The following is a 25,320-nucleotide window of genomic DNA, read 5'->3' as shown; positions in this document are numbered from 1 at the left end:
ATTCGCTCCTCTAGTATCAGGCTCTGAGTCGGGGATGACACTGAAGGGCCAAAATGCTTTACGGAAAAGGTGAGCTTTGAGAAAGCCTTTGAAGGAACAGAGAGAAGTGGCTCTATGTAAGAGTCCAGGTGATCCAAGATGTAAGTAAAGAGTGAGGATACTGTGGTCCTCCAGAGGTTGTTGGACTACAAAACCCATCATCCCCGACCATTCATTATGCTGTCTGTGGCTGCTGGCAACTGGAGTCGAATGACACCTGCAAATCTGCAGGTTCCCAAACCACTGATTTTTATGGGAATGAAGGACAACAGGTGGAATTTTCAAAAGAGGATGGAGCTCCTTTGAAAGTATGTGAAGGAGGAACAAAAATGCCCCCCCCAATAAAAACTATAGAACAGGCATCCCCAAACTTTGGCCCTCCAAATGTTTTGGACTACAATTCCCATCATCCCTGACCACTGGTCCCGTTAGCTAGGGATCATGGGAGTTATTGGCCAAAACATCTGGAGGGCCGCAGTTTCGGGATGCCTGCTATAGAAAGACTATTTCATTTTGGTATGTTCTTATTGTTGTCTAGTAAATATAGTTATGACCACAAAACATGCAATATATGAAAATAGCAGTCAGTGCCAGTCATGATTCTGACAAAGAACGTGGTGGTGGTGCTGGGTGGGTCATAAAACTGATATATTTAAGTATTCAGTACAGTGGTACCTCTGGTTAAGAACTTAATTTGTTCTGGAGGTCTGTTCTTAACCTGAAACTGTTCCTAATCTGAGATACCACTTTAGCTAATGGGGCCTCCCGCCGCCGCTGCGCGATTTCTGTTCTCATCCTGAGGTAAAGTTCTTAACCCGAGCTACTACTTCCGAGTTAGCGGAGCCTGTAACCTGAAGCGTTTGTAACCTGAAGTGTTTGTAACCTGAGGTACTACTGTATAGGGAAGGAGTTTAAGGACATTTGTGTACCGTCCTTAGGTGGATTTGGCTACAATAGGATAGGTCAGAATCAGAGGTGGACTTTGGTAATACAATGCCCTGAGAGAGGGCAATATTTGGCACCCCCCAAAACTAGTTCTTATTTTCACAATAATTCTTTTTGGTACTGTTACATTTTAGTGGGTCTTCTCAGTATTAGTACTAGTATTATTTTGTGTCCCCTTGGCGTTGTCAGAGTCTCCCACAGCTAGAGTAGGCTGGATGCCTGTGAGTGAAGGGGGCATGTTGATGAACAGGACATAGTGCAACAGCACATGGGGTGGAAGGCCTGAAGCCCTAAAATACTCAGTAGCTCAAGACACTCAGGCTGCCATCCTATGCATAGGTATTTAGCAGTACAGTGATACCTCTACTTACGAATAACTCTACTTACAAATGTTTCTACTTACGAACGGAGCTCCGTCCACCATCTTGGATGCGGTTTAGGTAGTATTTTTTCTACTTACGAATTTTTAGATAGGGTTGCTTCGACTTACGAAATTTTTCTCCCAATGCATTCCTATGGGATTCGACTTACAGTTTTTTTCGACTTACGAATGTGCGTTCGGAACGCATTAAATTAGTAAGTAGAGGTACCACTGTAAGTCCCTCTGGACCCAGTTAGACTGACTTCCGAGTTGACATGTCAAGGCTTGTGCATCTGCCTCCAAACTTTATAAATCACAGGCTGGGTGGGAGAGCTGGTTCCTCCTTGCTATACCCTCCCCAGCCCAAGCCCACCACTCAGGAGCAAGAGGGTACTTTACCTTTGCTTGGTAAAGGATTTCTCACCCCCACCGACCGCCGGGGTTCCTATGTGCCTTATAGGGTTATGAGCTCTGGGCTTCCAATGCCGACGACAACCCCCCAGAAACTAGTATTCTGCTGCCACCTTATCAATACTAATATCCCTTTGTCCCAGCCTTCATAGCTTAGGGAAACATGAAACGTGGTGTGAACAAACCAAAACTTTATTATGGCAGTAAAAGCTGGATGTTAACAGGTACTTATACGATGTTGCAAATAACAGAGTCTGGATATTTTATATTGTATTTTATATACTTCTATTAATAGCTTATCCTGTCCCTTGCTCCTCAGCTCCCAAAACAGCCACCCTTCACCGCCCCTCTCCAAAATCCCAACACCCACATCCACCCCTGTTCTAACTGTTACACTCCACCTTCAGCAAATCAGCACAAAAATATACCAGCATTCCTTCCCTCCCTCACTTTATGCGCATCTTACCTTATATAGTACAAAAAAACCCCTACAGAACATTTACCAAGTAGTGCGTAAAATACAAAGCTGTACAGTTCAGTTACACTAGAAAACACCACACTCTTCTTGACAGTCACTGTGGAAAACATGTTTAAAGGACCGGTAGAAGGGCTTCATCTCCACCTGCCAAGGAGGAGAAGGGGCCGAAAGAGAGAAGATAAGGAGCCCTGAATCCAGCCAGTGACCACTTCTTTGCACCCCATGAGGTGTAGGGAAAGAGTTCCCAGGAAAATGTTTCTAGGCCACTCATTGGTTCACGTTCTTATAGTCAGGGCCCAACGGCTGCTTCTTCAGGAGCATCACAGTGGAAAAGAGCCATTTTACCTGTGGGAAGTAGTGAGAGTGGGGATAAAGGAAGACATACAGCAGGAATGAGTACAGAAGAAGAAAAATATGCAAGATCTACAGTACTTAGTTCCTTTCCCCTTCCTACGGGTATCTCCTGCCAGTCACCGTTTGCAAGGTATATTTATGTGTTTATTTATAAACCACCATAAGAACACGACAGAAGAATATTAGGAAGAGTCATGCTGCATCAAGCCAAAAGGGAACCCACCCTCCTATTCTCACAGCGGTGAACCAGATTTCCATAGAAGCCCCACAAGGAAGACTTGAGCCTAACAGCGCTCTACTCACTTGTGATTCCTAGCAACTGGTACTCAGAGCCACACTGCCTTTAACAATGGAGGCAGAACATATCCATTGCAGTTAGTAGCCAATGATAACCTTATTTCCCATGGATTTGTCTTTTAAAGACTTCCAAGTTGATGGCCATCACTACCTCTCGCAGGAGCAAATTCCATATGAAGAACTATGTCCTTTGGGCAATGTACAATAAAACCATCTTCTCCCATCCCATTACCCTTAACTTGTCTTGCCAACCAACAAGCCAAATCTTTTTCCTCATCCCGTTGTTCTGATTTTAATGGGATATTGAATGGACTGTTTGACACAGGATACGTGTCATGTTTTAGGCTCATTCTTCTACAGAACCATTCAGTAATTTACAACTAACAGTGCAAACATCTCAGCATTATCCCTTTGTCTTTTCTCATCTTTCTATCCCTGCTGTGTTTAAAGTATGCTGCCTCCACCATTTAAATGCAAATGTCGATATATAATATCCCTTCCCCTCTACTCACTTTGAACAGTGTAATGGTGGCACTATAACAAACACTGAGGAGGAAGAGAACAAAGAAAATGAAAATGGTTCGCCACAGGCGGTCCAGTTCCTCCTCTTTCTCATTGCTGTAATAATCCATTGTTGACACAGTCACCTCTGTGAGGGAAGAGAGAGAGAGAGAGAGAGAGAGAGAGAGAGAGAGAGATGTCAATCCCTGTATTCACCATAAAACATCCCCAAGCTTCACCCACCGCTAATGTCTAATGTCTTTGTAATCAACACAGGCTACAGAAATCTCAAAGCTACCTGTTCTGAAATTTGACTGCAATTGCAGGTAGAAATGTATGAAACCCACATGGTGGGAATTCTATCATATTGCATTGGTAAGGTAATTCCTGACCTAATGCCAGGCTATGGGTTGTCATTTTAAAAATCCACTTTCTCCAGTAGATTTTATCTGCTCCCCTTTGTTCTGCCAACTCTATCAGTCCTTAGTAATATAGATACAAGTAGCAGGTACTAGCATGCGCGCACACTTTACTTAAGAGTTATACTGACTCATAGGTTCTACTCAGTAGTACTCATGCACCATTATTACATTTCTTCTTATTCTCACAGTCTAACATGGACTACAAAACCCATGATGCATGAACTGCACATCTGCAAGATCATCTATGGCCTACATAACAATAAATAGCATCTACATTTTGAAACAGAGGATTGGTGTAAGAGTTTTGGTAACCCTGCCTGTTCACCCCAGGTAACGTTTGTGCCTAGTTCTTCAGAGTAACCCCCCCCCCATTTCTTCTGAGGGACATATAGAAAGGCTACACAGTGAGCATCATGGTTGAGGGGGGCTTTGAATCTGGTCTTCTAACCACCGAAACCGAACACTAGCTAGTACGCAAAGCAGGCCACCTGTTAACCTCCAAGTATGGAGTAACCAGCAAGTAGGTGTGGGTCGGGGGTTGTATTCTTTTCATGTGTAGCTGGCTGAGGCCACAGCATTGCAGCATAATTGGGGCAAGAGTCGAAACAAAATACAGTGGTACCTCTACTTACAAATAACTCTACTTACGAATGTTTCTACTTACGAACGGAGCTCCGTCCGCCATCTTGGATGCAGTTTAGATAGGATTTTTTCTACTTACGAATTTTTAGATAGGGTTGCTTCGACTTACGAATTTTTTCTCCCAATGCATTCCTATGGGATTCGACACTTTTTTTTTGACTTACAAATATGCATTTGGAACGCATTAAATTCGTAAGTAGAGTTACCACTGTAATAAAAATAATTCCTTCCAGTAGCACCTTAGAGACAAAACTAAGTTGTTATTGGTATGAGCTTTCGTGTGCATGCAAGCTCATACCAATAACAAACTTAGTTGGTCTCTAAGGTGCTACTGGAAGGAATTATTTTTATTATTTTGTTTCGACTACACAGCAGACCAACATGGCTACCTACCTGTAACTGGGGCAAGAGTGTTTGAGTGGAGATTTGGGCTGCTGGGCCCAAGTGTACTTAGAAATCCTATTCCCACCCCCCTACAGCCCCGGTTTTAAAATGTCCGCTCAAAATGTTAAGAGATTTTGAGGCAGCTTTTCTTTTTGTGTGTATGTGTTTGACTGGGTGGTTCTGAGCATAGCTGCCAAGTCTCCTGTATTCCCCGGGAAATCCCCGTTTTTCCAGCTGTTCCTAGCTGAAAAAAAGGATTTTTTGTTTTCCCCCGGTTTATTCTGGCGCGGTGGCCATTTTGGAACTGGGCAGAGCATGTTCAGAAGCGACTTTTGATGCTGCTCTGCCCAGTTCTAAAATGGCTGCAGTGCCACTTCTGGCGCGGCGGCCATTTTGGAACTGGGCAAAGCAAAAGTCACTTCTGAGCATGCTCCGCCCAGTTCCAAAATGGCGGCAGCGCTACTTCCGGTCTGCTACTTCCGCCTGGTCCCTTATTTCTCCGACAGCAACTTGGCAGGTATGGTTCTGACGTGATCCCAGACTATCTCTGTGAGGGGGAAACCCCCCCCCCCATTGTATACCTGTGTGTCATGATTGGGTCAAAGCGCCTTGTCTAACATATTGTCTCTCACATCCCACCCCCAGTGTAAGGCCAGTCCAATAGTATGTCCTGAATAGTCAGTGAATTTGATTCTCTCTCATGGTTTCTCATCTATCTGACCTATTCGCCAATCTATCCAGGGCTTGGCTCAGTTTGCGCACCCATCCCCATCAGATTTAGGGTCAAATAGTATTATTTATTTTATATAATTGCTATCATCATTATTAATTTCAGTTTCTCACCGATGGGATGCTGTGTCACTTGAAATAGCCTCTGATTATTATTTTTTAATAGTTGAACAGCCACTTCGAGGGATAAGCTTTGTAAGGAACCTGGAGCAAGGGGAGGTAGTTTATATGTACTCCTGATGAAAATCACCCTTCCCTGTGGCTGCTCCCTGCCCCTGTTATCACATTTAGCCTGGCCCTTAGAGACTATTCTTTGCTTTGTTTCTTCTGCTGCCTCACTGAGATTAATAATCTGGACAATGTGAGTTGATATGAAGCAGGCACACCCAGACTTCGGCCCTCCAGATGTTTTGGACTACAATTCCCATCTTCCCCGACCACTAGTCCTGTTAGCTAGGGATCATGGGAGTTGTAGGCCAAAACATATGGAGGGCCGCAGTTTGGGGATGCCTGATATGAAGGCTTTATAATGTTGATGGTGAGCATGCATGTCTGTTGCACCAGATGGCTGCTTCCTACTTTCTGGCCCTATGACTCCCTTGCTTCTGCTCTCTGTTGTCCTACTCAGAGTAGACCTATTGAAATTAATGGACATGTGGTAGTCTTATCCATTATTTCCAGTGGATCTGCTGTGAGTAAGGCTAGCACTGGATACAGCCAATATCTGTAATTAGAACTGTCATTCATGATTTTGTCTCGGTTTCTTTTTAAAGGATTCATGAAAACATTAAGGAGAGTTTGAAGAGCTGGAGCTGGTCAGAGTGACCAGCATTAGGCTGAGAAGGAAAGCTGATCAAGACTCAATAAAAGTCAGCTTCTTACGTCTTATAAGATATATCCCAAACAGGAAGACAGAAGGGCAATGTAAAATAATTTCCCACCGATCGTCTGCAATAGGCAGAATACATATTCATATCAAGAAGGCAAAATTAGAAGATGAGGCTTGGGCCTTGATTTTTTGGGACTGTGGCAAATTTAGAAATACCTTTTGCTCATTTCCCCAGCCTTTCCCCTGCTTTTTAATTTTTACTCCCTTGGGTGTGTGTGTGTGTGTGTTCACAAACATGCTCCCATTTCTAAATCTGTTGCTTCTATATGAGCCACTCATCTTGGACCTTCTTGACTTTCTGGTTCCCTTGCTCTGCTGCGGCTTCGTTTTTGCTTGTTTACACTGTCCTTCACAGCTTCTTTTCCTGCTGTAATATCTATCAGCTTCTAATACACGGAACACTGAGTTATAATACTGTTTCTGGGTCTGCAAGTGAACTCCACAGCTCTGCCACAATTGACTAGTTTGAACCATTGAGGAACTGAGGCCTGGTGGCAGTTGACCAAAGGACGGAGCTGCTGGTGGTTGCAATGGGAGAGGCTGAGGGGGATCTGCAACAGAATCTTTGTGGGAGAGGAGGATACATAAATATTCCTCTTCAATGTTATAGCAGCTGTCTTCAGCACCAGGCATTAAAAGGAGAGCAGATTCCTGTGTATGGACATGTACAGAGGGAAGGCAGCGTGGAGCAGGTGACAGGATGTTGGACTTGAGCCCGGTGGAATATGGCCCAGATTCAAATCACCATTTATCTAGATGAAGCTCACTGGGTGTCTTTGGACCAAATCCTTCCTTGTTGTGATCAGTAAAACTACATATATACTGACCTTTGCAACCTCCCCGCTCCCCATGGCATAGCTCTGAAAATGGCAAATACATTTTGCTTCCAATATCATGAAGACCCACTTAATAAATCCATTCTCTCCTTGCTTTCCAGAACACACCCACCCCACGCCAGCCATCGATTCTCCTGCAAGTGACCACAACATGGGATATATCTGAGTTAGTTCGCTTTTATTCAGCCATAGGCCAAACATGCATGTGTGGAAGACCTTTACACAGGTTTATCTGACAATGCTAGAGGAAAATCTGGGAGTGGCTGATGAGGTTGCAGTGCCATAGGCCATCATTTTTTACCCTGGGATTTCTCCACGGTCCTCTGGGTGAACTTCATAGGGAGGGCTTCGTGGTAAACCATGCAAGTGAAAGGGGTTCCATTGTTCCAGTCAGAGAATGGAATTGTCAGCTTGCTGTAGATGAAGTGGGAGTCGTTCTTGTTGTCCTTCATGACCGGCGTGTTGACATGGTGATCTTCAGGCACGGCGTTGTGATTCTTCAGCCACTGGATAGAAACTTCTTTTGGGGTGAACCCTGTGACCAGGCAGGTGAGCGTTAGCATTGCTGGCCGAGCACGGATTTCCTCGTTGTGTGGGGAGAAGAGGAACACTTTGGGAGCCTTTATCTTGCCTTTTTTGGGATGGGGTGGGAGAGAATGCATGAGAGAAAAGTGATTAAGATTAGAACCAATTAGTGGATGCCGCAGTACATTCCCAAAAATGATCCCCAAAGGCCCGTCATATTATCTGAAACCGCATGAGGATTTCCCCAGAGTCTACTTGTGCTCTTCTTTCTGGTCAGGAAACAGTGCTCCCCGCCCCCCGGGGGTATTCAAGGGTACACAGTACCAGCACCTTTTCTTTTGTCTTTAAAAAGTGTGGCACTTACTGTAATCACTTAATGACAGTACTGCTTGTCTCCATGATATACACAGGCACCCCGTTTCTGGGCACAATTCAAAGTGTTGGTGCTGACCTTTAAAGCCCTAAATGGCCTCGGTCCAGTATACCGGAAGGAGCGTCTCCACCCCCATCATTCAGCCCAGACACTGAGGTCCAGGGCCGAGGGCCTTCTGGCAGTTCCCTCCCTGCGAGAAGTGAAGTTGCAAGGGACCAGCCAGAGGGCCTATTCAGTGGTGGCGCCCACCCTGTGGAACGTCCTCCCATCAGATGTCAAAGAAATAAACAACTATCTGTCTTTTAGAAGACATCTGAAGGGAAGTTTTTCATGTTTGATGTTTTATTGTGTTTTTAATATTCTGTTGTGAGCCGCCCAGAGTGGCTGGGGAAACTCAGCCAGATTGGCAGGGTATGTATGTATGAATGTATGTATGGAACCTCGGTTTATGAACATCTCGGTTTATGAATTTTCGGTTTACGAACGCCGCGGACCCATCTGGAACGGATTAATTCACTTTCCATTACTTTCAATGGGAAAGTTTGCTTCAGTTTATGAACGCTTCAGTTTATGAACAGACTTCCGGAACCAATTACACCCATGCTTCGGGTTAAGTACGCTTCAGGTTGAGTACTCCGCGGACCCGACTGGAATGGATTAATCCACTTTCCATTACTTTCAATGGGAAAGTTCGCTTCAGTTTATGAACGCTTCAGTTTAAGTACTCCGCGGACCGTCTGGGACAGATTAATCCACTTTCCATTAATTTCAATGGGGAAGTTCGCTTCAGTTTATGAACGCTTCAGTTTATGAACAGACTTCCGGAACCAATTGTGTTCATAAACCGAGGTACCACTATATATATAATAATAATAATAATAATAATAATAATAATAATAATAATAATGGAACAGCTCGGCCTTCTCTGGTGGCATTCACATTCATAAATAGCACAGCAAACACAGCTTTAGAAATTAATCTATCCATATTGCAATTGCTGTTACAGTTTGAATGTCATGGCTTCTCCCCAAGAGAATCCTGGGGCTTGTGGTTTGGGCAGGAGTGCTGATTATTATCTGCTAAATACCTTGAAAAACAGTTTCAAGTACAGTAGTAGACAGAGTAAATCCTCAGCGACAACATTAACAAGCTAGAATGCATTTAGCTGAAGCCCTTGTGCACGTGGACTTCGGTAGGAAGAACTGTGTTGGGCTTCTTCGAGCTGGATGAATACATAAGATACCAAACCAAGATAGCAGAGATTTAAGGTAAATTTACACAGCCTCCTTTATTTTAACAGATACACAGAGAGGGGCCCATAGCACACAGAACCCCAGCCTTTCCCGAGAAGGTATTGGTATGTTCAAATTCCCACATTGTTCTTTCCAGGTAGCTCCTTAAATGTACGGATTAGGCCATCAGGGCAAGGATAATGAACTGCCCTCAAAAGAACTGGCTCAATCCTTCATCTAGCTCAACCTATTAATAGACAGATTCAGGAGTTAGAAGGATCCTTAGCTGGAGATGGAAATAGTCCCAATGTTGTCTTCCTATAAAAAAAACATGCATGGCAGGTTTTTCAAGCACCCTAAAAACCTGTGAGCAGAGCCATGTGTAGGCGGAGACCTCCAGGTATCCAGCCTGGGGAGGATGAAGCCAGCCTGAACTACCAGGAGCCGCACTGGGACCCAGGGGGCTGCGGGCGACCACGCAAAAGGCACCCCCATTTGATTTGGGGAGCAGTCATTCCTGCTGGAACACAAGGCCACCAGCCCCAGGATAGGAGACCAACCCTGTTTCCCCTCTTACCTGTCATCTTCACAATGGTCCTATTGATGGGAGCAGCCAAGCTTGGATATTCCACCATGCAGGTGAATTCCTCACCCTGCAGCCACGATGTGACAGGGAGGGAGCTGGTAGCAGTGTACTTTCCATTAAGGTCTTCTTTCACTTCCAATGCACCTGGGCTCACGGGTCCTGAATCTGCCCGTGACCAGGTGACTTTCAGCCCATCTGCATTTTCTAGATTCTCCACCACACAGGTGAGCGTGGGGTCTCTGTTTACATACAAGTCTTTTGGGGTTGGGGGCATGATTCGCACGCTAATGCCAGCGGAGGTGCAAACAGTATCATCTGGGGATACAAACGCCATGTTACTTCTCCAACCACCCCTCCCCTCTCTGCTGTTTTAGGGGCTTGCATGCATCCTGTTAAGGAGGGCATTCCTTGCTCCAGACCTGGTACATTTATTAAAGGAAGGAAGCTGGCATTTGGTGCCCGAGAATCAATAAAAGCTCCATATTCTATTGTCAGTAACCAAGCCAAGAAGAGGAAGAGGAAGAGGAAGAGGAAGAAGAAGAAGAAGAAGAAGTTCCCTGTCACCCTCCTCTACAACTTCAGCTTCTGCTATCAAGACTATATTGTTTTATGCAGGAGTAAGTGTACACCATTGAGTCAAACTACATGTTGTAGAGGAAGGAAAATGTCCTCTGATCCCACCCCCCCCCACCACCTGGAGAGGATAGCATATTAGCCAAGACTTTTCATGGACATTTGCGGCACTCTGGTGTCCACTATGTCTTCCAGAGTCCTGCTTCCAGTAGAAATGGAAAACAACCACTCTACCATTAAGGTCATGTGTACATTGCAGTCAATGGGAAAAAGGCTTATTTCAATGGGCCATAATAAAAAGCAGCGTGCGTGCACATGCGCGCGCACAAACACACATATGAATGAATTAGGAAGGACACTGTCTTGAAATGCTTAGTGCTTGAGAGGAGGAGGAGGAGAGGAGTTTGGATTTGATACCCCGCTTTATCACTGCCCGAAGGAGTCTCAAAGCAGCTAACATTCTCCTTTCTCTTCCTCCCCCACAACAAACACTCTGTGAGGTGAGTGGGGCTGAGAGACTTCAAAGAAGTGTGACTAGCCCAAGGTCACCCAGCAGCTGCATGTGGAGGAGCGGGGAAGCAAACCCGGTTCACCAGATTACGAGTCTACCGCTCTTAACCACTACACCACACTGGCTCCCTGTGGAGGATCCTCAGTAACGTCAAAGCAGTTGTCCTCCTCCCTCTTGCATTCCAGTCCATGCCCACCAAAACAGAGGACAACCCAAGTGCCAGCTCAGTCAACATTTCCTACCTTCGCATATCTTGGCTTTGCTTTTCACTTTGGTTTGGGTTGCTTCGTGGAACACCTGGCAGTGGTAGGTATTCCCAGCCTGCCAGTCTTCTTTGCTAACGTTGACCGTGCTTGTGGTACTGAAGGTGTATCCACGGGCATCCTTCCTGGGTGGTGCTGTGACCGAGGATAGCATACCAGGTTGCCCACCCACTAGCCACTCTACCGTCACCCTACTGGGGTAGAAGCTGGAGATAATGCACAGCAGCTCAATGGTGGCATGTCTGGGATCGCAGGAGGAATGGAGAAGGCGGATTTCTGGGGCCACCGGTGGTTTTGCAGGAGAGTCTGGAGCGGTATAAGTTATGGGAAGGCAGGGATGGATTAACTTGTCAATTTTGATTTCTCTCAGTTTCTGCACCCCCCAATTCTCCATATCTCTGTGCAAATATTTCTAAAATAAGTACTTATGACAATTCATCTGCATTTTAATCTGTTTTTCTCCTAACATGCTATCTTTGTGTACTATCTTGCCTAATATAAACATTTTTGCTAAGCAGTACTCCCAATATAATGCCTTTTAAATATATTATTTATACTAATATATCCATTTTTGTGCACATCTTTCCCTAGTAGATGCATTTTTATACACATTACTTGGCCGGAGGACCGCTGTGCAAAATTCGGATAAGTGTGAATTTGAAAGGATGGCTGTGTTTTCATCCAGGTGTTGTGAATTAGGTTGATTCATATTTAAATCATAACTGAACTGATATCCTCCCCCATCCATATGTGAGGGGAATTAATACCACTTGTCTGTGATCTACCCCCCTTCCCCGTCTCTTAGTGCAGCGTTTCTCAACCGCTGTTCCTTTGCACACTAGTGTGCCGCGAGACGCTGGCTGGTATGCCGCGACGTGCGGCGACGAGAAGGGCGATTTGCATTGTCACGTGCCTGGCGGCCGCCAATAAACGTCACTAACCCGCCGGAAAGCAATATTTCTCCTCCTCTTTCCCAAAGCTCAGTGCAAACGAGCCTGGCGGCCGCCAATAAAAATCGCTGACCCGCCGGAAAGCAATATTTCTCCTCCTCTTTCCCAAAGCTCAGTGCAAACGAGCCTGGCGGCCGCCAATACACAACGCTAACTCGCCGGAAAGCAATATTTGGCAAGTGTTTCTTACAGTCATAATTATAATATAGGGCGGCACAGAGTTAAATTTTTTAACTTTTTTAATGGTGGTGTGCCTCGTGATTTTTTTCACGGAACAAGTGTGCCGTGGCCCAAAAAAGGTTGAGAAACACTGTCTTAGTGATCTTCACTTTGCCACCTATTTCCCTCTCCATGTAAGCTTTGAGGTCTCAGTGGCTACTAGTTCATCTGCAATTTGCCTCTTTTGGTTCTCCTGTTATCATCCTCCCCACCTTTTGACATGCTGATCCCAAAGTTACGAATAGCCTCACCTTCTCATCAAGGAACTTTCCCCCCACTCTGTATCCCTATTCAAAGCTTCCCTCCCCCCTGTATTTATCATGCTTTGCCTTGCCTGCTTCAGCACAAAGGATGGCACAGGGTGATCAATCCTAGCCATTCCTTCCATCATTACAAGTGATTGGGCCGTAGGAACACCCAACCACCCCAGAACCTAATTCATTCCACTGGTTCTGCAGGTTGACAACTCATATAAGGAATTAAAACGGGGGGTCATGAATGCCATTAGCAGCAAACACTGTATGTTTTGTGTTTTGGTAACATTGCTCCAAAATAAAGAAGAATGATCTATAAATGGCCACAAATCCCTCTAAATCAATCTAGCCTTGAAATGTATTCCCAAAAGTTGCTGCTGGATGATGCTCCAACTTGCCGCTGACAACCGAAATCTGAAATGCTACAACCTGACTTTTTCTTATACTGTGCCATTGTTGGTACTGAATGGAGGATTCCAAACTCATTCTCTCCACCCCAACCCTTATATTTCATCTGCAAGCCTTGTTGGGCAGAGACGTTTTTCTTCTTGGTGGTGCCTGCCATGCTTCATGTGCCTTGGAATGAGACAATAATACTACCCCCCAAAATTGCATCTATTGCTCCCCTCTCCCCACCCAAGTATTTTACTTTACTTTCTTTAACCGCATTGATTGCATATTTGAGAGTTAAAAAGCAAGCAGATAACCAAGGCCCAGAAGGACTCACGCTCAATGCCTTTGTTGGCTGTGAAGCCGGTAGCTGCATGTGTGACATTGCATTTGAACTTCTCTGATTCCCAGGTGCTGGTTGGGATGGTGAGCTGGCTGGTGAGGGTGTAGTGGCCACTGGATGAATCCAATAGTGCAGGGAAGGTCCGGATGCCGCTGGAGATGGCTCCCGAATTCCACTGTACTGTGACCGGTTCAGGAAAGTAGCCAGAGACCAGACAACCTATGGAGACCCGGGAGGCAGTAGAGGAGTCTTGGCTACAGGGAGGCAATGGGAAGACCGTTGGGGCTGTGGCACTTGCTGCAATTAAAGAGAGAAAAAGACATGTTGAAGATATGCTGTCCAGCAAATGTGTGTTCCATGGGCTGACTTTGGGTTACACGATAACATTATCTCATTCCTGCCCTCATCACAACATAGTAAGTGGTAGTAAGTGTCTCTAGCACCACATCCATGCCAACTTAAAAATGGAAAGTGTAATGCTGGTGGTCAACAAAAGAGATTTAAAGACAAAGGTAAATCTAAAAAACAAAAGTAGTATAAACAATGACAACTGGGAAACACTGCCCTGTGAGTGCTCCAACTGGAGAACAGCCTTTACCAAAGGTATCATGAGCTCTGAAGACGCTTGAAGTCAGGATGAAGGGGAGAAATGTGCTAAGAGGAAGGCACGCTTGGCAAACCCTCACCATGATCATTTCCTGCCTGGAAACCTATGTCCCCACTGTGGAAGGACGTGTGGATCCAGAACTGGCCTCCACAGTCACTTACGGACTCGTTTATGGTTAAAACCGTGTTTATGGATGACAATCTTACTCGGCTACAAGTGATCACCAAAGAAGAAGAAGAAGCTATGTTCGGGCCTGTGCAGAGCTTGTCTGATGCCCCGGGTGGGATTCTTCTTAGAATTAAGTTATGAACTCAAACAAAAAAACAGCTGGTACCTGGGAGGGTCTCCCAGTGGCTTAACCCTCCAAGGCCTGGAGTGAGTGTTAGTTTCCATAGGCAACAGTTGTCCTGGAGGTCTCTACCATTTATGGCTAATTTTTAAGTGTTTTCCTTTACACAAGTCGACAGTGACTTCCCTGGTCAGGGAAACCATACATTTGTACATTTCACTTCACCACTCTGCTCACCCATATGTATCTCCCAGATGCAACGGAACACCATAACGGAAACCAGAGTGCACAGAAACGCCGTTTACCTTCCCGCCGCAACAGTACCTATTTATCTACTTGCGCTGGTGTGCTTTCAAACTGCTAGGTTGGCAGGAGCTGGGGCAGAGCAATGGGAGATCACCCCGTTGAGGGGATTCAAACCCCCGACCTTCTGATCGGCAAGCCCAAGAGGCTCAGTGGTTTAGACCACAGTGCCACCGGCATCCCTCAGTTCATCCATAGTTCTGCTATTGCCAACCATTTCCAAACCTACTGGGCATGAAGAACACTGCTTAATTGATCTCCTGGCCATTTGTTTGAGAGAGGGAAGGTATCTATTGCACCAAAGCAGTAGCTTCAAACTTATTTTCTTAACCACAAGAGCTAGAAACTTTCTTGAAAACACTGAAAGCCTAGGATGGTGAATTATTTGCAGAATGCAAACAGCCCTGTTTAGCACCCACCAGCTGGCTGATTCTCTCCAAATTTGCCAACTACTTGACACCTGGCCTTGAGCTGCATTTGCACTGTTATTCAGTGAATTCCGCATCAATTTTTTTTGGCTTCAAGTTCTTAATGTATAACCAAACCAGATACATTTTTATTTTGAATTCTACATTTTTTTTTATTTTTAAAAAAGTTGTGGAGGGATCTTACATCCATGAAAAGGGGGCTTTGTGGTTTATGGAAAGCGGTAAGTAGGAAGTGTGTGGTTTTTGCCTAGTTTTCCCTGGTGGCAAAACTGTGTCTGGCCTAGGCCTAAAGGAAACTATGTCAGGGAGGAAAAATTCTAGCAGCAGGGTGGGGAACATTTGTAACCCAAGGGTCGCATTCCATCATGAGCAATGTTCTGGGGGCACATGCTAACTGGAGCCATGTTCAAAGTCAAAAGCAGCAAAGATGAGCCGAGCAAAAGATGGAAATCTTACTTTTGCACTTTCTAGCTTTAGAAAATTCAGAGGATTCTGTGCACACATAGATTCCCCCATCTAAGTTAAGCAAGAACCATTGTCATAATTCAAGGACACTTCCCAACCAGGCAAAAACACTCAAGGAATGGGATGTGGTAAGTCTGGGGAGGCTTGTAAAAGCTGGGTGGAGAGAATGGAGGGGCAAATTTGTCCCCTAAGCATGAGGTGCCTCACTTCCCCCTGGTTCACTAGTTGAACAACAACAGTGCTTTTTACAAATAATGCAGGTTGAAAAAATGAAGGCATTATCAGCATCTGAGACTTAGGTCTACTACCTCTGTGGGAACAAGGCCTTGCTGTCCGTTAGAGGGTGCAGAGCCTTAGGCCAAGAGGGTGCTGCCGGTCGTCTGTCCCATGAGAAAAACTTCAGGTTTCTCAACAGCTTGCAAATTGTAGACACGTTTGCACATAGCCAGTTCCTTTCCCCGCACAGGTGCCACTGAGAAAGTTAGGAGAGGAAGCTTTTCCTGCCATGATGGGAAAAACTTTAACTGCTTAGATACCTTGTTTCAGCAGTAAGACCAAGGAAACAGCCGTGTCTCTCTGGTGGCTGACTCACCAGGCAGCATACATAATAAAACAGACTGCAGTATGCAACAATTCAGTAAAATGATTAAATCAAGAACAGACAACCCAGCCAGTAGATAAAATCCAGGCATAAAATGGGACTGCCCAGCAATCTTTAAAAACCAAATATTGTGAGAAAGCATGAGTCCAACAACATGTTCTCAAATGCTGAATGTGAGTGTCATCAGCATGTGTGAGTGTTAAAGATGAGGTGTGTGAATCGCTGTCCACATAGAGATGTTTAGAAGTCTTGGGGATGCTGCTGAACAAAAGCAACTCATAATAAAGACAGTTTCAACAAGGCCCATCCCAAAGGCAAGGCAGGGACAGTGCTTTGCCAGAGGCAAGTTGCAGAAAGTAGGAACCATTCCTGTTAAATAATAGTGACAACTGCCAAACATCTCCTACTCTAGCTACAAGACCTGTGATGCCTTTCAGCCCCATGGAGCTTCCTTTCTGACCTTGCACAGCCCCCCCCTGGGGAGTCACCCACATCTTCTCTACCTTCCCCTCCTCAGCCAGAGCTGATGATCAAACCTAGGAGTTCCAGCACATGCTGACTCCAGCTTGCAACCACTGAAAACCACTCTCCTAATGTGGGGAGTCCATGCTTGTTTTAAGCTGCTATGCCCCTCTCTCCTCCCCGAGAAGCATGAGCTTCCCCAGGGCTGCCACTCTCAGGTGCACCAGATCCCACATTCCTTGTTCTCTAAACCACTCAACTACTCTACTATGGCTGGGTACACACCTCTGTCCTAACCAGCTCCGCCCCACTCATCCATTGCAGCCCACTCCAGAGAGAACCCAGGGCTCCTGTCTACTTCAACCCTTGCAGCCTAGCAAACCTTAGGGGTCTTTTTGCCCCAAAGAACACTTTCTGAGCAGGGAGTAGAACTTAGGCTCCTCAAAGCCATTTGTTTCCTAACTCTCTTGTTCCTTGGCTGAGCTGGCAGTTTCAGGTCTCAAAATATAAAGCCCTAAAGCATTACAGCTCAGGCATTGGGCAGGCATTCAAGTAGCCGAATGGCTCCCCCACAGCCCCACCAGCTTCTCGTATGGCTTCCCTGAAGCCAAAACCTGAGCTGGGAGCCAAGCTAAGGTAGCCTACTTGATCCAAGACAGCTTCCTTGAAGCCTACTATTCAAATAAGAATTGGGGGGGGGGGGGTCCTCCAGGCTGAGATTCACGCCTGGAGCAGATCCAGTCCCCATGAAGCCTGTTAAGCGTTTGAATGGTCGGGAATTTCCCAGTGGAGCATCAGGCTTGGACCAGACTTTCAGAAAGCACCTCCTGTTGTCTACCAGCTTCCTACATCTGAAGGGTCAGGAACCTCCTAGCCCTCAGCCAGCCCCTGCCCCCTTTCGGCTTCTTGCAGCTTGCTCTTGCTCAGGAAAGTTGGCACAGGCTTTAAGATACTTCCTTGCTCCTGAAGCCTGTTGTGGATCTGGGAGGCCAAAAGCACCATAGATGAGCGTCAGGCATGGGGACAGGCTTTCAGGCAGCTCCTCTGCCCCTGACAGGCTGGAACCTCCTGCTCATCTGGGTGGGGATGGTGGTCAGAAATCTGCCAGCTAAGCATCTGAGTAGACTTTCAGTCACCTTCCTTGCCAAATGAAGCCTAACATTCATCTGGGAAGTTTGGGAAACTCCCAGCTAGCATCAGGTTACAGCACGCTCTTCAGGCAGCCCCTTGTTCCCTGCCATCTTCCCTGAAGTTACCTCCCAGTTGAGCATCAGGCTAACGGCAGACATCCAGAGAGCTTGCCGACTGCTTCCCACTAGCTTATGTGAAATCTTACATTGATCCGAGTTAGCAAGAATCTTCCCACTGTGTGTTAGGCTTTGGGCAGACTTCCAGGCCTTGCTGCTCCCTACTAGCTTTTTTGTGTGAAGCCTAACACTCAGCTGGGTGGTCAGAAATCTCCTAGTCGGTCACTAGGCTTAAGGCAGCCATCCCCTCTCATCTGCTGCCCACCAGTTTTTGTTAATTCTAATGCTCTACTGGATAGTCAAACATCTCCCAGCTGAGCTTGGGACAGGCATCTAGGCTGTCCCCTCTCCTGGATGCTCCCTACCAGCTTTTGTGAATGATAGCACTTGGGTGGGTTGTAGTCACATACCTTCCAGCTGTACACCAGTCTGCTGATAGTCTGATAAGCCATGTATCTCAGAGCTGAGCACTTGGCTTTTGGCATGTATCCACATAGCCCTCCCCACCTTCTCAGCTGCTCCCCTCCAGCTTATGTGAACAGCTAGGTTGTTAAGAACCTCGTAGCTGAGTATGAGGCTTGGGGAAGGCACTTGGGCAGCCCACCCACCCAGCAGCACCCCACTAGTTTTGTGAAGCCTAACTCTTAACTGGGTGGTCAAGAATCCCCCAGTTGAGCACCGGGCTTGGAGCAGGCAATTGCAAAACCTTACACGTAGCCCTGCTTCTCAGCTACTTCCTCCACCAGCTTATGGGAAGACCAAAAGCTAGGTGGCAAAAACATCTCCCAACTGAGCATGCGGCTTGGGACAGCCATCCAGGCATTCCCCTCCCCACCAGCTTTCGTGAATTGCACCACTTGGGTGGGTTGTCAAATACTTGTGCGTAAAGCTTGCAGCAGGCATCAGGATGCTGCTCCCTACAGCTTTTGTGGCTCCTAGCACACAGCTAAGTAGTCAAGAATCTTCTAGCTGAGCATTGGGCTTGGGGCAAGCATTTCAGCAGCCCACCCACCCGGCTGCTCCCCACAGCTTTTGTGAAGCCTAGCTCTCACTTGGGTGGTCAAGGATCCCCCAACTGAGCATCAGGCTTGGGCCAGCCCTTTAGGCAGCCCCACTGGCAGCTCCCAAGCACCTTACATTCAGGGCTGGCTTCAGCTTTCCTCTGCTCCAGAATTAGCTTCCTTGAATCCTAATACTGAACTAGGTATTGAATCGTACAGTTGTGCATCAGGTGGGGCATAGCTCCAGTTCCCCTCCCTTGTTCCCCTCCAGGGTTCATGAAGCATACTGCTCAAGTATGAAACCAGGCGTCTTACAGCTGACATGGATTTTAGAGCACTCCTTTGCACTTGTCCAGCTTGTTGCAAGCCCTAGTGCTCAGCTGGGTCCTTGCTATCCCAGCTGAGGATCAGGCTGGGACAAGCTGTTGGGGTCGCTCCCTTCCTCCCCACCAGCTTCCCATAAGCCTTGCACCCCTTCAAGAGAGCAGGAGTCATTAGGCTTGGAGTAAGCTTTCCTACACTTTCCCTGGCCCACTAGTTGAAAGCCTGCTGCTGAACTGTGAGGTGAGGAATTTCACAGCTGATCTTTCAGTCTCCTCCTTCCACCCAGCCGATTCCCTGGAAGCCAAATGTTCATTGGGAAGTTGGGAAACCCCTAGCATTTGAGCAAGCTTTCAGGCAGCCTTCTTCTGTCCAACCTACCTCTTTGAAGCTCAACATCCCTCTGGGAGCTCAGGAGTTTCCCAGTAGACCATGAGGCTTTGGCCAGACTCCCAGGTAGCCCCCTGGCCCTCCTCCAGCTTCCTAGCATAATCCATAGCTTGGATGCAAGAAGCAGCTTGGCAGGTAGCCCAGCTGGGATATAGCTGAGTAACAAGCCTGGGAGAAGTTAGCAAGGAGCCCTGGGGCTTTTCTCACCTACCTTCTTAAGGCTTCTCTCTTCATAATCCATTGACACCTTTGCTACAGAAGCTGAAAAACTCTCCTACTGCCTAGGTAATAAAGGAATCTCCAATTCTTAATTCCATTCTTTTCTCAGAGTCTTCTTATCAAATTAATTTATTGATACCAAATATGTATAAAAAATAGTAACCAGCTTTTTGATCTCAAAGGATTTAACCAATTGTTCTAATATTTCTGGTGTCTTTGGCACTGGTCCAAACAGGGTTATTAACAAATGCTGCCATTGCAAATACTGCCATTAGGCCACCTCTGGAAAGTGGTACTGTAAGTATCTTTTAACGCAGCATATGTATAAAAGTCATCTTATTCAATTGGTCCAGAGTCAATGTACCTGCATCCACCCAACCTTCCATACTACAATTCCCCTGCCCCTCAACATAAGAACAAACCCTCTTTTGAACTCACCGATCCCAAGGTTGGAGATGATTGAAGCAACCAGACCTCTGTTGAATGACCCACAGTCTGTTTCTGCTGGGGAGTCATTTCCGCCACAATGAGGCCTTCAGAGTTCCCCCCTATGTTCTTAAGAAGTCCCTTTAAAAAGAACACTGACATCCTGAGAGCTGAAGGTGTGAAACTAATAATAATCAGAAATGAGGTCCAGGGGATATATTTGGGAGCCAATCACTTCCTCTTTTTAATCATCTGGTTTAACACCTTTTCAAAACCCAAAAGTTCCATTCCTCAAGGCTATATGAAGTACCGGAATTGGGCTGAATTTGGCCTGCAAAAACTCAAACCACTTTTTTTTCCTTACCTATGCACACATTAATTAATTAATTGATTAAACTTAACAGGGTTGGTTTGTTTTTTGACCAGGGGCAATCAAGGTGATGTATAAGACCAAGGTGAGGTAAAGATATACAGGATTCCAAAGTATTAAACAAACAGTATACCAGTAAATGGCCCAGTATACCTGGAAGAGCATCTCCATCCCCATCGTTCAGCCCAGGCACTGAGGTCCAGCTCTGAGGGCCTTCTGGCACTTCCCTCCAGGCGAGAAGTGAGGTCACAGGGAACCAGGCACAGGGCCTTCTTGGTAGTGGTGCCCACCCTGTGGAACACCCTCCCGTCAGATGTCAAAGATTATCTGACTTTTAGAAGGCATCTGAAGGCAGCCTTGTTTAGGGAAGTTTTAAATGTTTTTTGCTTCTTTATTCTGTTGGGAGCCGCCAACAGGGGAAACCCAGTCTGATAGGTGGAGCATAAATAAATAAATAACGATTTTGCAGGTAGTCAGGCCTCCAGTAACTCGCCTCTTTCACCAGTGAGTTCAAAATCCCATTGAATCAGTGAGGATGACTTCTGAGCAGACAGGTATAGGGTTGCGTGGTCAATTTTGGTGAACTTACTGGGTATGACGTTGTTGTAAGTGGAATTATTTCCAGCTATAAGGATGGCATTGTCAAAGCACCAAACTCAGGCTTGAGTGCCATTCTAGGCCTCACCCTCATTTAGTAACCATTTCTGTATCACACTTCATTCCCACTGATGGTTTCCAATTCTTACTTGGGATAGATTGAATTGTGAGGGCAATACGTGGTTTTTTGATGGTGGATATTCAGTGACATCCGCCTGCTTGTGAAACGTAAGACCACTTGTGGAACAGGACCTCTCTGGTTCCCCTTCTCCTGCCACCAGCCCCAACATGGCCCCTAAAATCTGCTCTGGAGAGTCCCTCAACCTTAAAGTACAGATTTTGGGGCATATTGAAAGCTGCAGTGGGAAGGAGAAGACCTGTCGTGTGGCCAGGTGTCTGCTTGCATCCTGCCTTCAATCGATAGGAAAATATACAAGGCATTATGCCGCATTTTATAAATCATCACCATCTATGACACATAAAACGCCCATCAGCAGTGGGAATGTAGGATGCTGCCTTATTTAGCCCAGTAATGCCCACACTAACTGGCAGTGGCACTCCAGGGTCTGGCTGGCAGGGGTCGGCCTCAGCCCTTTCTCAGGATACCAGGGACTGAAAAAAACAGACTGGCATCATCTGAGTTTGCATGTGCAAGCTGTAGCCAAATTACACATATTGTGCACAGAAAACTAAACTCCACTGGGAGTATTTCAGGGCTTCCTTAAGCCAACAAATTGAAAACTGGGAGAAAAGAGAGGGAAATATGCTTTCAGAAGCCTTATGAAACCAGAAAAATGACAAACCCACACTGTAGTTCCATGCAGTAGGGTAATTCCAAACCATCCTATAGGGAAAGCCCTAAAACTTCTCATGATGTAATCTCTCTCTCTCTCTCTCTCTCTCTCTCTCTCTCTCTCTCTCTCTCTCTCTCTCTCTTTCTTTTCTCTCTCTCTCTCTCTCTCTCTCTCTCTCTCTCTCTCTCTCTCTCTCTCTCTCTCTCTCTCTCTAATATCTATCTATCTATCTATCCATCTATCTATCATCTATCCAGTACTTTTTTTCTGGGGGGACCCAGGGGTACACATATCTCTAAACATTTTGTGAATCTTTATACTTTTGTCCATTTACTGTATTTATTTTCCCCGATTTCAACTATAAAATGGCGATTTTCTTGAGTCAAAATGAGAGTACCCCTAAAAAAGCACTCTATCATCTATCTACCTATCATCTATCTATCTACCGTCTATCTATATCATCTATTTATTTAAAACTGCCGTTGTAAAAGCCTCCACATATAAGGACCTGCCCTTCTTTTTGTCAACTGCTTTGAGTTATTTTTTCTTACAATCAAGCACATATGAATTTTATGAAATATACAGGTTACCCCTAGAAGGAAAAATATGTGGGAGTGGGGGTGGGGTTAGAGCCTTTCAAATCCTCATGGATAAAAATCCCGAGAGAATTGGTGATTATACACTTATTTGTCTGTGACTTTTCAAAGGGTTTTGCCTTCTTGGAAATGCTCCCCTGACCTTCCGAGCCTTGAGAGAGAAACATTTAGATTCTGGCACATTCATGGGGGTGGGGAAAGAAAAAGGCAGGAAAAAAACCCCTCAGCTGGAAGATTGCTCCCATATCTCTGCCCCAGTTTGCTCACATCCCTGTTGTTCTGAGGAGAAGCCATCTAACCTCCTTACAGAAACCATCCGGCAACTTGTTAGCTTCTTCATCAGGCATCTCACATCTTAAGTTCCTTAAGTCCCTTAAGTCTGTGAGACAGGAGGGACCTCCACATAGAGGGAACACAGTGATTGTCCGGAAAACCACTATCTGACACGCCAAATGCATACCCTCCAACATTTCTCAGATGGAAACAGGGACGTCCTAAGGAAAAGCAGGACATTCCTGGGTCAAATCAGAAACGGGGACGGCTTCTGTAAATCCAGGACTGTACCTGGAAAATAGGAACACCTGGAGGGTCTGAAAATGCGGAGAGTGAACTATGTAGAGGAAGAGGTTGCAGACTGGAGGTCAAATGAAATGAGGTTAAGAAATCCACAAAATATTTATTGTGCGTACAGGTAGGGAGGGTTCTTGTGCATTGCCAGGAAACAACTGCAAGTATTTATTTTCTTTCACAAACAGCTACACAAGTATCCGACTCCTCTTCTGTATTTGGGGTTATACAGTGAGTTGCAGCAAATTCTTCCATGCAACCATATTTGAAATTGGAGACCTGAAGTGGAACTTCATCTACAGTAAGCTATTAACACGCTCTGTGCTTTTGCTAGAAGGGCTAAAATAAACCCTCAGAAGAACAATCTTGCTTAAAGTTGAAACCCCGCTCCCTCTTCCTCAGAAAGGTCACCCTTTCTCTTCTTATCTTTGAAGGCTAATTTTCAGCAGCACCATTGTCCCTCTCCGCACCTTTCTGAGCTGGCTCCATGATGACAGAAGAACATCTGCTGGAGAACAGGGCAGGAATGGGACCTCACAGGAACTTGAACATTTGTGAGATCCCTTTTTATGTCTCCTAAATGGTGTCCGTTCTTTCACTTCTGGGCTTTCTCTGAAGAGCTGTTCTTTCTAGTAAGAGCTGTCTGACAGTGGAATGGTCTCCCTCGTGAGGTTGTGGACTCTCCTTCCTTGGAGGTTTTCAAGCAGAGGTCGGATGGCTATCTGTCATGGATGCTTTAGCTGAGATTCCTGCATTGCAGGGTTTGGACTAGATGACCCTTGAGATCCATCTCAACTCTACAATTCTATGATTTTATGATCTCCCCCTGCTGTGTTTACTATGAAGGAGTCCTTTGCCTCTTAGTAAGGTAAAGGTAAAGGTAAAGGGACCCCTGAAGGTCCAGTTGTGACCAACTCTGGGGTTGCGGCACTCATCTCGCATTATCAGCCGAGGGAGCCGGCGTACAGCTTCCAGGTCATGTGGCCAGCATGACAAAGCTGCTTCTGGTGAACTAGAGCAGCACATGGAAACGCCGTTTACCTTCCCGCTTGGAGTGGTACCTATTTATCTACTTGCACTTTGAATTGCTTTCAAACTGCTAGGTTGGCAGGAGCTGGGACCAAGCAACAGGAGCTCACCCCGTCGCAGAGATTCGAACCGCTGACCTTCTGATCGGCAAGCCCTAGGCTGCATCCCTTAATAAATGCCTCTTTGTAAATGGAGCATATTCCTGAGAGGGAACTCCCCATGATTGACATAGAAAGCAGCATTGCTCACCTCACTTGTACTACAAGTAGGTGAATGAGAAGCTCCTGCCTCCTGGGCTCTGCCAGAGGAGGAGCCATTGGAGTCTGGCTGGTCCCTTGCAGGATGACCACCTTGGGCAGAGGTGACAGAAGCAGCGGGCAGACATAACAGCTATGGCACATCTCGGGGTTCATCCACAGTTACCTTTGCCCCACTCCTACCAAGCATAGATAGATGCTTAAAAGCTCCAAGTTTTTTATTTTTTTGTTTCGTTTTCACCCCAGAGGTTTCCCCACAAAATCCACTCTTTAGCGCTCATTTGGAAAAAATGTCCATTTGGGTTGCCGTGGAGTACTGCTTGCTCCAAATGAGCTTTAAAGAGCGAGTTTTAATGGAGAAAGCTCTAGAGCAAAAAGAAGTGTTCTCATCTGGGAGGAGTAGCTTCTATCCTATGCCCAGGTGGGGGCTACAGCCATAGCACCCCTCCAATGGGGTCCCCTCGGGGGTACCCCTTTTTGATGTAGGTCATATCCCCCCCGACGTGGTTTACCCTTAGATGCATTCCCAGCAGATGGGCTGAAGTGAAATAAACTGGTTTCACCAAATGCCTATGCCAAACTGTTCACATCTGTAACCAATAAAAGTTGTGGCTTATTTGAAACCAAAAACCAGGCATCCCCAATCTTCAGCCCCCAGATGTTTTGGACTACAGTTCCCACCATCCCTGACCACTGGTCCTGTTAGCTAAGGATCATGGGAGTTGTAGGCCAAAACATCTGGAGGGCCGCAGGTTGGGGATGCCTGCCATAAACTATATCCTGTTGTATTATTTGGTAATTTACTCCCTGGAGAACTGCGGGGTCACGGGGTCTTGGCATGCAA

The 25,320-nt window shown here is 46.0% G+C and overlaps 1 gene segment (V, D, J or C); it reads right to left on the bottom strand.

The window, feature by feature from the left end:
* Window positions 1-2,501: 2,501 nt before the first annotated feature.
* LOC118078105 (immunoglobulin heavy constant epsilon-like) lies at window positions 2,502-24,620 on the bottom strand. The segment is given in 8 exon segments: window positions 2,502-2,579; window positions 3,398-3,532; window positions 5,871-5,887; window positions 7,590-7,919; window positions 9,996-10,319; window positions 11,331-11,657; window positions 13,502-13,842; window positions 24,469-24,620. Coding segments are annotated over 8 exon segments (1,704 nt in total).
* Window positions 24,621-25,320: the final 700 nt, after the last annotated feature.

The sequence above is a fragment of the Zootoca vivipara genome, chromosome 13, assembly GCF_963506605.1.
Source record: "Zootoca vivipara chromosome 13, rZooViv1.1, whole genome shotgun sequence".
Taxonomy (NCBI): domain Eukaryota; kingdom Metazoa; phylum Chordata; class Lepidosauria; order Squamata; family Lacertidae; genus Zootoca; species Zootoca vivipara.
The sequence above is the reverse complement of the archived record's forward strand: the minus strand, read 5'-3'. Positions and strand labels throughout refer to the sequence as shown.